The following is a 14628-nucleotide window of genomic DNA, read 5'->3' as shown; positions in this document are numbered from 1 at the left end:
CTGTCTGTAGGACACGCAGATTGCAAATAAAGCCATGTCTAATATTCTAGTTTTGATATCCACAATATGACTAATGGCCTAAACTCTCCAAATGTTGGCGGATCCCTTTAACACAATGATGATTGAGGCTATGGCCCATTGATGGAAGCCTTTGCAGTATATCGTGACATTATAATGCAACAGTTTGGACGTCACCTGCAATTACCACTCATCGCCATAGGTGTCACCCAAGAGAACAAAACTGGAATCTTAGAGATGATCACTTTGAAGTTTAAACTCAGAACTAAAACAAAAAAAGATCACAAGTGATCCAATCATCTTCAGTAGCAGTTTTAAATTGCATGTGGTGTTTTTTGTTTAGGTTGTTTTTTAGAAATGTCGGGTGACCCCAAGGTTGTGTTCACATTCCAGCTGCACTGGCTAACCCCCCCTATCATCCTCTCTCTCTGCATCCTTCTCTCTCTCTCTCTCTCTCTGCATTGTTCTCTCTCTCTCTCTCTCTCTCTCTCTCTCTCTGCATCGTTCTCTCTCTCTCTCTCTCTCTCTCTCTGTAGGTACTGATATCTCTGCTGGGGAGGAGGTGGCCATCAAGTTGGAATGTGTGAAGACCAAGCACCCACAGCTCCACATCGAGAGCAAGATCTACAAGATGATGCAGGGTGGAGGTACAGCACACACACACACACACACACACACACACACACACCACACACAAAAACTCGAACACATTTTAATATATGACTATTCTGATTTGTCAAAACGTTCCTTCTCAACAGTGATTGAACTCTTTCTTCTTCTCTTGGTGCTGTGTGTTCTGCTGCAGTGGGCATCCCGACCATCTTGTGGTGCGGGGCAGAGGGCGACTACAACGTGATGGTGATGGAGCTTCTGGGGCCCAGCCTGGAGGACCTGTTCAACTTCTGCTCACGCAAGTTCAGCCTCAAGACAGCCCTGCTGCTCGCAGACCAGATGGTGAGGGGGCAGTGAGGGAGGAGGGGGGAGGGGGAGTGAGGGAGTGAGGGGGAGTGGATAACTGGCCCAGAGAGAGGGGGCAAACTGGAAAAGGATACGAGCTATCCAGCAGGATAAATCTGGGTGGGGAAAGTGAAAAAGCAGCTCTTGCTCCTCCCTCATTACCTCCACTGAGGTGCCCTTGAGCAAGGCGCCTAACCCCAACCACTCCAGTGGAGCTGCTCAGCCTGCTAATCCGATGCCTTTAGTGCGATGCGTTTAGTGGCCCCTAACCCTAACCCCCTAACCCTAACCCTAATGCCAACGCCCTAACCCTAACCCTAACCCCCTAACCCTAATGCCAACGCCCTAACCCTAACCTTAACCCCCTAACCCTAATGCCAACGCCCTAACCCTAACCCTAACCCCCTAACCCTAACCCTAATGCCAACGCCCTAACCCTAACCCTAACCCCCTAACCCTAATGCCAACGCCCTAACCCTAACCCTAACCCCCTAACCGGTTGTCAGCATAGTGTCACCCCGACCAGACTCACAAACAGATGGAATTAAAATGTGTCAGACGGTGGTTTTGTACGCAGGAGACAAGGCTACAGCTGTAGCAGACAAGAGTTCTGGCTAATGTTAGCTGACTGGCATGACAATGACATCGCTAACGTTAGTTAGCTAACATTATTACTAAAGCAGATTCTGGGAATAATGTTACCCAATATGGAATTCAAGATCTCTCAAATGTGTTGTTGACAATCTGGCTATGCAGTCTGTTAGCTAATGTTAGACCATCGAAGAGCAGCTATCTGCTACGGTTTGGCTATGGTTTCAACTTAAACAAATCGCAGAGCAACGTTAGCTGGATACTCGACACCCAGTGACTTTGCTCAGTGATTTTCCATTAATAGTGGTTTACAATTAATTAATTGCGCCGGGAGATAATTAGCCGGACTTGGTGTCTGGGAGATTTTAATTTGTCGGAATTTAATGAATTTTACTGGTCAAAGTCAGGCAATTACCGGACAACGGAAACTCAGCAACCAACTAACCAAAAGTTAGTCTGGTGCCTGTTATCAATATTGCATTTGTGTTGTTGCTCAAACCTTACCAGGTAAGTAAGCCCTGTGAGCCTTACAACACCTCTTAACTGTTGTAAAATCACTGTAACCCACAGCTTCTTGGGGCTTATTGTTTAAAGTCGAGCTGAACCCAAAAATCACTTTTCTTTTCTTTTAGTTCAAATACCTGGGTATGCAGTGCACCTATTTAACACATTCACTGCCAGCCGTTTTTCAATACTGTAGTTAGCTTCTGCCAAGGTTTTTTTTTGAGGATTCTGGCTCATCTTTCAAGAGCCGAGGATTCTTTTCTGTTAGGATTTTGTGAACACACAATATCTCAAAAGAACTAATAGAATGTGTGCTTTCTCTGTCTAAAAGAGTTAGTTTGTAGAGTTAGTAGTTATGTAAGCATTAGCAGTTGAATACAGCATGGTTTCAGCGTCTGAAAATTTATTCTGAGATAAATGGCTTTTTGTGAAATTCGATAGAACAGTCACTTTAACCATTTATTTTTGGCGTAAGACGTCAGACATCTAAACAATAGTTTTGAACAGTAATTTCCTCCATAGCAGCAGGAAACCCCCCTCTCCTTCAAACTCCTCCCGCCGTGGGTGTGTCTCTGGTGGCTTTGCAGCGTTTGTCACAAGCGAGGCTCTGCCTGTCTGTGCTGCCTGGCTGCTGGCGGCTGCTCTTTGGGCGAGTCTGCATGAGTCGTTTAGGTTGTGAGCTCAGCTGCAATGAAGCTGCGTGCGATTGTGGGCTTTCTGCGGGTGTTTCAAAGTGTGTTGCACGCATAATCTATTATGCAAATTTGCAATCCCCCACCGCCAGCTCCCAGCGCGATAATGCGCGAAAGCGAAAGCGTTTTCGCCAATCCATTTTACAGTATGAGAGAATGGTTTCCTCGCGCGTTCCCCTGCAGTTTTGGCTCAGCTTTTTCTAGTGTGGAGAGCACTGTCGCCACTTAGTGGGTCGGTGGAATGGGTTGTACACGTTCGGTGGCTTCAATATTTATATAAGAGATGTAAAAGGGTTAGATCAACGTCCCACCGTCAAATTTTTTTTTTTTTTTTTTTGACGTATCAACACGTCGTTGGCAGTCAACCGTTGGATTTTTTTTGACGTATCAACACCAACGTCGTTGGCAGTGAACGTGTTAATAATGTATGCAAAAAAAATCACAAAAATCTAATTCCTTTAGTTTTTCACACTTTTTCACATCAAAAGTTCATTTTTCAAGATTTCATTGATAACACTAATCTACAGTTTGCTGACGTCACCTAGTACTATCAAATTTCTACCCCATTTCAACCAATCATATCACGGCATGCAGCTGTCAATCAAATCTTCATTTCAGGATAGTTTTCTCTTCCAAATGAAGTAGAAAATGGCGCCTAGTTCCTGTCATCTGGCAGAATTCCTATCCCATAAACTAACTACTAACTTGGCCAATTGCATGAAACATGAACAAAAAACAAAAACTATAATCTCTAAGAATGTAAAGAAATGTAACTGGCTCGTTAAAACGCGCATTCCAGGAATATCATATTTACAGAAATAGCGTAAAAGGCGTGCGCTTGAGAGCGTGGTAGTCAGGGGTCGCCCCTAGGAGATTTCAGGCAGGCGGGCAGCACCCATGCATCGGATTGTCCGCTCGCTCCGCACGAAGCAAGTGGCTGCCTGGTACTCCGCGGATCCCACTCGCGAAGCACGACAACATGCTGAATCCCACTCGATTTGGGGGTGGAACACGCCATGATTGACCAATGCCAAAGCCAGTCGACAGAATTGTCAAATCAAATCATCGACACGTATATGGTCCGCCTCTCAATTTGTTTTCAGTCTCTTACACTCTAGGAGCTATTGCATTCGCCTCCGGTTCACTTCGACTTTAAGTTTAACTCCTCTCGCATTCTCTTTTCCCTGGCCCTCCCCCCTGGCCCTCCCCCCTGCCCCTCCCCCCTGCCCCCTCTAGATCAGTCGCATTGAGTACATCCACTCCAAGAACTTCATCCACCGAGACGTCAAGCCTGACAACTTCCTGATGGGGCTGGGCAAGAAGGGCAACCTGGTGTACATCATCGACTTTGGCCTGGCCAAGAAGTACCGTGACGCGCGCACGCACCAGCACATCCCCTACCGCGAGAACAAGAACCTGACCGGCACCGCCCGCTATGCCTCCATCAACACACACCTGGGCATCGGTAAGCCCGCTATGTCTCAATTAACACACACCTGGGCATCGGTAAGCCCGCTACGCCTCCATCAACACACACCTGGGCATCGGTAAGCCTGCTAGGCCTCAATCAACACACACCTGGGCATCGGTAAGCCTGCTAGGCCTCAATCAACACACACCTGGGCATCGGTAAGCCCGCATGTCTCAATTAACACACACCTGGGCATCGGTAAGCCTGCTAGGCCTCAATCAACACACACCTGGGCATCGGTAAGCCCGCATGTCTCAATTAACACACACCTGGGCATCGGTAAGCCCGCTAGGCCTCAATTAACACACACCTGGGCATCGGTAAGCCCGCTATGCCTCAATTAACACACACCTGGGCATCGGTAAGCCCGCTCTGTCTCAATTAACACACACCTGGGCATCGGTAAGCCCGCTATGTCTCAATTAACACACACCTGGGCATCGGTAAGCCTGCTAGGCCTCAATCAACACACACCTGGGCATCGGTAAGCCTGCTAGGCCTCAATCAACACACACCTGGGCATCGGTAAGCCCGCATGTCTCAATTAACACACACCTGGGCATCGGTAAGCCTGCTAGGCCTCAATCAACACACACCTGGGCATCGGTAAGCCCGCATGTCTCAATTAACACACACCTGGGCATCGGTAAGCCCGCTAGGCCTCAATTAACACACACCTGGGCATCGGTAAGCCCGCTACGCCTCAATTAACACACACCTGGGCATCGGTAAGCCCGCTATGTCTCAATTAACACACACCTGGTCATCGGTAAGCCCGCTATGTCTCAATTAACACACACCTGGGCATCGGTAAGCCCGCTATGTCTCAATTAACACACACCTGGGCATCGGTAAGCCCGCATGTCTCAATTAACACACACCTGGGCATCGGTAAGCCCGCATGTCTCAATTAACACACACCTGGGCATCGGTAAGCCCGTATGTCTCAATTAACACACACCTGGGCATCGGTAAGCCCGCATGTCTCAATTAACACACACCTGGGCATCGGTAAGCCCGCATGTCTCAATTAACACACCTGGGCATCGGTAAGCCCGCATGTCTCAATTAACACACACCTGGGCATCGGTAAGCCCGCATGTCTCAATTAACACACACCTGGGCATCGGTAAGCCCGCATGTCTCAATTAACACACACCTGGGCATCGGTAAGCCCGCATGTCTCAATTAACACACACCTGGGCATCGGTAAGCCCGCATGTCTCAATTAACACACACCTGGGCATCGGTAAGCCCGCATGTCTCAATTAACACACCTGGGCATCGGTAAGCCCGCATGTCTCAATTAACACACACCTGGGCATCGGTAAGCCCGCATGTCTCAATTAACACACACCTGGGCATCGGTAAGCCCGCATGTCTCAATTAACACACACCTGGGCATCGGTAAGCCCGCTAGGCCCTCTTCCGGATTAGGCATACGAACGAAGGGATTTCATCCTCCATGTTATTTTCCATAGACATTTCCTAAAATGACAGAATGATGATCCTTCAGACCCTTACAGCGTGTTTGTCTTCTCCCTGGGCCTACAGAGCAGTCCAGACGGGACGACCTGGAGTCTCTGGGCTACGTCCTCATGTACTTCAACCTGGGCTCTCTGCCCTGGCAGGGTCTCAAGGCAGCCACGAAGAGGCAGAAGTACGAACGCATCAGCGAGAAAAAGATGTCCACGCCCATCGAGGTCCTCTGCAAAGGCTACCCATGTACGTCCACACCTCCTCTCTGCTCTCAACCATGTGGAGGATTTAGGATGCTTATATTAACCCCCACACATCTTCTGCATCTCAGGGTTTTCCATAAGCACCAGCTGGCAGCTAAATGCCCGGAAATTCAAACATTTCCAGCCGGCTACTTTCTAAACCGCAATATTGCAAAACCGTGTTCTAGACAAGCCAACCACGGTGGAGGCAAGCAACCGCCTCAACCGTGCTGAGTTTTCCCATCACACCAAATTCAGGTCCTGCAGTAATTCAGAGGTGTCGCTTGGTGAGATGGACTCTAGTTTCCCTGCTTGCCGGTGTTTGGACACCCCCCCCCCCCCCCCCCCCCCCTACCCCTGGCTACTATTTTGACCCAGCTCGACATTGTATAGACTAGGGGTGGGAATCGTGGAGTAACTCACGATACGTTATGGTCACGATACTTGGCCTTCGATAACGATATTATCACGATACAGCGATTCTGCGATAATCGATATATTGGAAGAAATTTAACCTACGATACATCATGATATCTGTGTAACTGAAGAGAAAAAAATACCCCTAAAAGGCAAGAAGCAGGTATTATGTATTAGCAGAATTGACATGAACTCTCTGAGTTCACGTACTCACTCATACCATTTTCGATACCACGGAGGAAAAGTTACACATTAAGTCTTTTTATTATTATTATTAAAACAAGAAAACCTATATAACCTACCTACCTATATAATTTCTAAAAGTAGATATTAACACGTTCACTGCCAATGCCGAGTTGACTCGTCCAAAAAAATCCAACGGTTGACTGTCGTTGACGAGTGAACTCGTCAAAAAAAAAAAAAAAAAAATTTGACGGTGGGACGTCTCCTATAAAAATATGGGAGCCACCGAACTTGTACAACCCATTCCACCGACCCACTAAGTGGCGACAGTGCTCTCCAGACTAGAAAAAGCCGAGCCAAAACTGCAGGGGAACGCGCGAGGAAACCATTCTCATACTGTAAAATGGATTGGCGAAAACGCTTTCGCTTTCGCGCATTATCGCGCTGGGAGCTGGCGGTGGGGGATTGCAAATTTGCATAATAGATTATGCGTGCAACACACTTTGAAACACCGGCAGAAAGCCCACAATCGCACGCAGCTTCATTCCAGCTGAGCTCACAACTGAAACGACTCATGCAGACTCGCCCAAAGAGCAGCCGCCAGCAGCCAGGCAGCACAGACAGGCAGAGCCTCGCTTGTGACAAACGCTGCAAAGCCACCAGAGACACACCCACGGAGGGAGGAGTTTGAAGGAGAGGGGGGTTTCCTGCTGCTATGGAGGAAATTACTGTTCAAAACTATTGTTTAGATGTCTGACGTCTTACGCCAAAAATAAATGGTTAAAGTGACTGTTCTATCGAATTTCACAAAAAGCCATTTATCTCAGAATAAATTTTCAGACGCTGAAACCATGCTGTATTCTACTGCTAATGCCTACATAACTACTAACTCTACAAACTACCGGTAACTCTTTTAGACAGAGAAAGCACACATTCTATTAGTTCTTTTGAGATAATTTGTGTTCACAAAATCTTAGCAGAAAAGAATCCTCGGCTCTTGAAAGATGAGCCAGAATCCTCAAAAAAAAACCTTGGCAGAACCTACCTACAGTATTGAAAAAACGGCTGGCAGTGAATGTGTTAATGATCAAACATTTCCATTCATGTAGCCTACAGTATTTATGTTTTTGTTTCAACTACAAACATAAATAAACGTCAACTTGAAACTATGTTTCAACTACCACGCACAGCATAATATTTTAGCCTGTTTATTAAAAAAAAAATAATAATAATAATAATAAACATATCGATACTTGGTGCCAGTGTATCGATAACGTATCGCAAGTGGAAATATCGCAATACCGTGAGTATCGATATTTTGTCCCACCCCTAGTATAGACGGTTTTAACTTGACAACAATAACAAAGGGTCACAACCCACCTGAATATCCGGTTTACTTCCTGTATACATAGCTGAGCGCAGGCTGATGTTCGGCTCATATTAAATGTTAACGTTAGGCCGTGTCTCCGACAGACACATTAACAAGGTAGCCTATTTCTGTCTTTATGTCTTGTAGTAGTTGTTATTGTTGTTCATAGTTGCCATAACAACCACCCCTGTCGGAAAGACGTGCTCACGCTGGGTAGTAGGAAGCGTTGTCGTCTGGTCCGGAGCTAGCCTGAGAGGCTAATAAAAGCTACATGTTACAGAGTAAGCTGACTATCAGTACACTATTGCACGCATAGGCCTATCTTTACATTTAAACATTTACATAGCAAAAAATAAGCAAATAGAAATAGAGGTATGTCAGTGTATCCCCCTGAACAGCTGAGAAAGTGGACACTGTAAATAGTTAGCAGACTTAGCGCTGTGAAGATGATACAATTCAGTAGGTGGCGGTAATGCAACATTTAAGGATGCCAACTGCCATAAAACACAGAAGAAGAAGCTGAGAAAAAGGAAGTGCTGTGGGGTTGGAGCTGGTGAAAACCAGCAGAAAACCCTGCTTCATACCTGTTGCCCAGTAAACAACAGCCTTTCTGCTATTAGCTACAATGCAAAACACCTCCATTATTGAGTCTTCAAACCTTGTGATGATGATGATGATGATGATGATGATGATGATTATAAAACAGGCAGCACTGCTATCAAGGAAATGACACTTGACATTGCGCTGAATGAATTGTTAAGATTTATTTATTTATTTATTTGCAGTATTTTAAATTAATCTACTGAGCAAGACTTCTCTGAGTCATGTTTCTAAATGGAAAGGGATTGGGATCAGGCTGTAATGACTCAAAGCTCAGAGTGACGTGTGCTTTTCATTTTGGACTCACTGATGCTTACAGACTGAGCGCTACTCATCCTGCATAGAAGTCATGTTTCAAATGTGTAGATGAGGACTTTTTAGGGGAATACTTGTATTTCATTTCATTCATTCATTCCTCTGCCAAGTCCCAACAGACCTGTGGTGTTTGAGCCCTGTCCTCTCTTCCTCTGTGGTGTTTGAGCCCTGTCCTCTCTTCCTCTGTGGTGTTTGAGCCCTGTCCTCTTTTCCTCTGTGGTGTTTGAGCCCTGTCCTCTCTTCCTCTGTGGTGTTTGAGCCCTGTCCTCTCTTCCTCTGTGGTGTTTGAGCCCTGTCCTCTCTTCCTCTGTGATGTTTGAGCCCTGTCCTCTCTTCCTCTGTGGTGTTTGAGCCCTGTCCTCTCTTCCTCTGTGGTGTTTGAGCCCTGTCCTCTCTTCCTCTGTGGTGTTTGAGTCCTGTCCTCTCTTCCTCTGAACAGCGGAGTTTGCCACCTACCTGAACTTCTGCCGCTCGCTGCGCTTCGACGACAAGCCAGACTACTCGTATCTCCGCCAGCTCTTCAGAAACCTCTTCCACCGCCAGGGCTTCTCCTACGACTACGTGTTCGACTGGAACATGCTCAAGTTTGTAAGTGCTTCGTTTGATTTGAAGAGGATTCAGTTCACACACACAAAATATATATCATGTACAAATATATAAACACAACACTTGTTTTTGATCCCATTTTTCACAAGTTGAAATAAAAGCTCTAAGACTTTTGCTCTGCACACAGAGGCTCTCACACACACGCACGCACGCACACACACACACACACACACACACACGCACACACAGAGGCTTCTCTCACTTTTTGCTCACAAATGTGTTGAAATCCGTGTTCGTGAGCACTTCTCCTTATGACGTGTGTGTGTGTGTGTGTGTGTGTGCGCTCGCATGTGCGTGTGTTTGTGTTTGTGTGTGCGTGTGTTTGTGTGTGTGCGTGTGTGTGTGCGCGTGTGTGTGCGTGTGTGTGTGTGTGTGTGTGCGTGTGTGTGCGCGCTCGTGTGTGCGTGTGTTTGTGTTTGTGTGCGTGTGTGTGCGTGTGCGTGTGTGTGTGCAGGGTGCTAAAGGAGCAGAGGGTGTTCAGGAGCGACGGGATCGTGAGGCTCAGCTGAGGCAGAGCAGGACTCCTGTGCTGAGGGGGACCAGGGCCCCCGCTCAGGACAGTCCGGCCCCCTCCCCACTCACCCCCACCTCACACACAGGTCAGCACACACACACACACACACACACACACACACACACACACCATGACCTGTGTACTATATACTCACAAACTGCCTGTATGTAAAATACTGTACCTTGAATAATAATTTGTGTCTGATATGGTTCCCCCCCCCTCTCCTCTCTCAGGTATGGAGAGGGAGAGGAAGGTGAGCATGCGTCTTCATCGTGGAGCGCCCGTCAACATCTCTTCCTCTGACCTAACAGGACGGCAGGACTCCCGCATGTCCTCACAGGTAACACACACACACACACACACACACACACACACACACACACACACACACACACACACACAGTCAACAGAGGCTCTGCTGTAGTTAGTCTAAAGGAGAATAATTGTTAAAATAACTGACACTTGGGCATACAGTACACTATGTTAAGTGATAGTGGGCTCCATGCTAACACTTTAGCATACTCTATGTTAGGCCTGTCAAATTGGCCCAAAATCATATTTGAATATTCCCTCTAAACAAAACATATCAAAACATAATATATTCGAATACTATATATATATGTATATATGTATGTATGTATGTATATATATATATATATATACATTTATTTATTCATTTATTTATTTATTTTTAACGTGCAAGGCAACCAATACAACAGTAGTTATATAACTACTTGGTGCATGTATTTGAACATGTGGGAATCACAGAATCTCTACTGACTCACGCTGGAAAAGGGGCGGCAACTCAGGAGGACGAGAAGCAAGGTCGCAAAATCACGCGTTGGACCACCGCTAAGATTTACATCGCTGTGGCGTAAAAACCCACCTCACTTGTAGGGTCACTCTATCGGCTAATTTTGGCCAGTCTAAAAGGGCCTATAGGTTATGTAAGATCATGCTTTCCCTGAGACAAAAGTCAATCATTCAATTAAATTCATTGAAGCATATTTAGTCATGGAGCATTTGGGCATAATTAAAGCGTCATTTTATCAGCTTGTCATGTCAGCAGAAATGGTTGTTTCAGGCCGATGCCGATATCATCCTGCATCCCTCGTTAGGAGGTGGCCTGCCTGTCCTGTACTGTATCATCCTGCATCCCTCGTTAGGAGGTGGCCTGCCTGTCCTGTACTGTATCATCCTGCATCCCTCGTTAGGAGGTGGCCTGCCTGTCCTGTACTGTATCATCCTGCATCCCTCGTTAGGAGGTGGCCTGCCTGTCCTGTACTGTATCATCCTGCATCCCTCGTTAGGAGGTGGCCTGCCTGTCCTGTACTGTATCATCCTGCATCCCTCGTTAGGAGGTGGCCTGCCTGTCCTGTACTGTATCATCCTGCATCCCTCGTTAGGAGGTGGCCTGCCTGTCCTGTACTGTCCTGCATCCCTCGTTATGAGGTGGCCTGCCTGTCCTGTACTGCAGCGTTTCTCAACTGGTGGGTCGCGACCCAAAGGTGGGTCGCGGCGCCGTTTTCATTGGGTCGCGGACATTGGGGGGGGGGGGGGGGGGGGGACGCTTTTATTTTGAAGGGCACACGAGCCATACCAGGAAGTAGCGTTTTTATTTCATATTTCATTTGACTTAAATTCAGATTATTGAAACTGGATTAGCCTGACCAGTTTTACTTGTTTAACAAGCTGAAGCATATGCTCTGCCTGTAATTCAAGAGAAGTCTGCCTTTTCATTTCATATTTAATTTTAGTTCAATTCAGATGATTGAAACTGGATTAGCATGGCCCCAGTTTAATTACAAGTTATGACCAGTTTAACTAAAAAGCATATAGCCTTTAGGTAGGACCCATTAGGTGGCGACAGTGCTCTCCAGATTAGAGAAAGGCGAGGAAAAAAGAGAGAAGAAGTCATGGGGAAACGGAAATCGCATCGGTATGCATCGATATGCATGAAGCATAACGTTAGCTGTGCCTGCAGCAGCCAATCTGCTCCCACAAATGAGCCTCTCTGTCTCTGCTGCATAGTTTCTCCACACGATTAGCTGCCAGAAAATAAAACCAAAGCCAAACCATTCTCATGAGAATGGTTTGGCTTTTCAGTGTCGCGCTGGGAGCCGGCGCACAAGGCGCGGAGCGCTCCGAAAATAGACTCTGGGTGCAGGCACTTTGAAACGCGCAGCAGAAAGCCTAGAATTGGACGCAGCTTCATCCCAGCTCACAACCGAAACCCCAGAAAAGCAGACGAACTCAGCGAGCCCCATCCAGACTCCCCCGACGAGCGGCCGCCATCCGAACGTGGATCCGCAAGCAGCAGAGCCTGCCATAGCAGGCAGCAGAGACTCGCCTGACACACGCAGCAGCCAGCAGAGCGAGCAGAGCCACCAGAGACACTCCCACGGAGGAGGAGTTTGGAGTTGAGGGGGGGTGGGGGTGCTGTTTATTGAAGGAAATTACTGTTCAGATGTTTCAGGTCAGAAAATATTAGCTTCAGAGTCAGTGATTTGCTTGAAATGCTTCATTTCACAAAAGGCTCAATATCTCAGCTTCTAGATGGAAACGACTGTTTTTGCTGAAATCAACCTATCTTCTCCGGCTGATAACTAAAGAACGGAAAATGATATCAATAAACTTTTTTTTGCTGATGATAGAAGAGTCTCATCGTTCTTTGGGCGTGTTCGGTGTTTACATAGTAATATCACACAATATTCTGTGGGCCTCGAGAAATCACTGAAAACGCTCTGAAACTCTGGCACTGGGAGCGTCCGTTCTCCAAAAGTGGCTGGCACTCAATGAGTTAATGCGCTATTTTTTGTGAGTGGTTTAAAAAAAATCTGAAATTTGGGTCGCGACTTCATGACAAGGAAAATAGTGGGTCCTGAGGCTACACCAGAGAACCACTGCTGTACTGTATAGCAGCTGAAAGCAAGAGGATGTGTGTGTGCGACTGTGCGTACATTTTCTAACTCTCTCTCTCTCTCTGTCTCTCTGTCTCTCTCTGTCTCTGTCTCTCTCTCTGTCTCTCTCTCTGTCTCTGTCTCTCTGTCTATCTCTCTGTCTCTGTCTCTCTCTCTCTCTCTCAGGCTCTGTCCCGGGTCACGCCCAGCGGCCTCCAGTCCGCTGCCCCGCGGTGAAACCGTCCCATGGACACCTCAACACACACGGCCTGCAGCAGCACACAATGCACACACACACACACACACACACACACACACACACACACACGGCCTGCAGCAGCACACAATCCACACACACATACACACACACACACACACACACACACACGGCCTGCAGCAGCACACAACACACACACACACACACGGCCTGCAGCAGCACACAACACACACACACACACACACGGCCTGCAGCAGCACACAACACACACACACACACGGCCTGCAGCAGCACACAACACACACACACACACACACACACACGGCCTGCAGCAGCACACAACACACACACACACACACGGCCTGCAGCAGCACACACACACACACACACACACACACACACACACACACACACAGGACTCTGAAAGGACTACAACAACCACTAGGCAGAGTTTGGTGGTGCTCTCTGCCCCTCTGAGTGACCCTCTGTCCCACGGAGACACTTTCTCTGCCGTCTTAATTGTTCTTATTTAATTTAATTTTTCTTCTGTTTTGACTTGTTTTTATCCGTGAGCAGATTCAAAGTCCCTTCACAGCAGCTCCATCGGCCCCCTTCACAGGCTGTCTGGCTTTTAACGTGGAGAACGTCAAGACCGCTGGCTGGGATTTTTATTCTTTTTATTTTTATTGTTTTAAATAAAGGATCATCATGAGCAAGCAGACACGTGAGGCAACAGGACCGTGTCTACACTCTCAAGTCCCACAAGTCAATATTTGTCTGGGTTTTTGTTTGTTTAAATGTCCAGCGAAGACTTCCCATGCTCTTGTCGCTCTTTAAACGGGACAAGTCTTTTAATGTCCTGTTTTCCGAGGCAGATTTGTCAGCGAGGAGGAGTTTTCCTCTGGTCTGTTGGAACCCGGAAGTTGGGAACATGTCTTACAGTATCTCCTCGTCAGGTTTCTAGAAGCTCTAAGTGGAGCGATGGAACTCTGTCTCTCTCTAAAATAATGGACTGGTTTGTCTCCATGCTGATGGTTAGGGTGAATGCAAGCTGACTTTACATGGGCTAATTCATTGTTGTTTCTTCAATCTTTTCATGTCTGCTTTCACCCTCACTTTGCTTTTTTCTTATCTCTCGGTTATTTCATCTTTTTCACTGTGCGGAGGAGAGGCTTTACTGACGTCCCACAATGCATCTCTCTGTTTGGATTCATTTTGAATGGGAATGGGAAATCTCATCCCACCCACCCCCCCCCCCCCCCCCCCCACACACACACACACACCTTTTAAGACTTGTGTCCCTCATTTGTAATGCCACTGTATTTTAAAGTTGTGTAAATAAATTAAGTGCTTGTATTGGCTGGGGATTGTATTTATTGATTTGACAGGCTGGACGACTCATGAAATCATTGGATAACGTAAATTAAGGGTTAATTCTGCGGTGGGGATCCTGTTTCGGGGGCCTTCGTTGCGGACCGGATCAGGCTGGTGGACTGTTCCTGCCCGACGGAGGGACTTGTGAGGCGGGGCGGGTGCCTGGATGGGTTGCCTGT

At 47.1% G+C, this 14628-nt stretch overlaps 1 protein-coding gene across 1 annotated transcript in view; it reads left to right on the top strand.

Moving 5' to 3' along the window:
* LOC310787453 (casein kinase I-like) overlaps nucleotides 1-14430 on the top strand; it is a 26144-nt gene extending 11714 nt beyond the window's left edge. Inside the window, exons 2-9 of the mRNA XM_083648878.1 lie at nucleotides 555-665; nucleotides 824-972; nucleotides 3999-4227; nucleotides 5788-5958; nucleotides 9278-9426; nucleotides 9899-10043; nucleotides 10192-10298; nucleotides 13045-14430. Of these exons, the coding sequence (XP_083505004.1) occupies nucleotides 555-665; nucleotides 824-972; nucleotides 3999-4227; nucleotides 5788-5958; nucleotides 9278-9426; nucleotides 9899-10043; nucleotides 10192-10298; nucleotides 13045-13095 (1112 nt within the window). The 3' untranslated portion in view covers nucleotides 13096-14430. The remainder of the gene's footprint in view (nucleotides 1-554; nucleotides 666-823; nucleotides 973-3998; nucleotides 4228-5787; nucleotides 5959-9277; nucleotides 9427-9898; nucleotides 10044-10191; nucleotides 10299-13044) is intronic.
* The last annotated feature ends 198 nt before the right edge of the window (nucleotides 14431-14628 follow it).

Source organism: Poromitra crassiceps, assembly GCF_964638095.1.
Source record: "Poromitra crassiceps genome assembly, chromosome: 13".
In the NCBI taxonomy this organism is placed as follows: domain Eukaryota; kingdom Metazoa; phylum Chordata; class Actinopteri; order Beryciformes; family Melamphaidae; genus Poromitra; species Poromitra crassiceps.
Note: the sequence above shows the minus strand (reverse complement) of the source record. Positions and strands in the feature narration are given on the sequence as shown.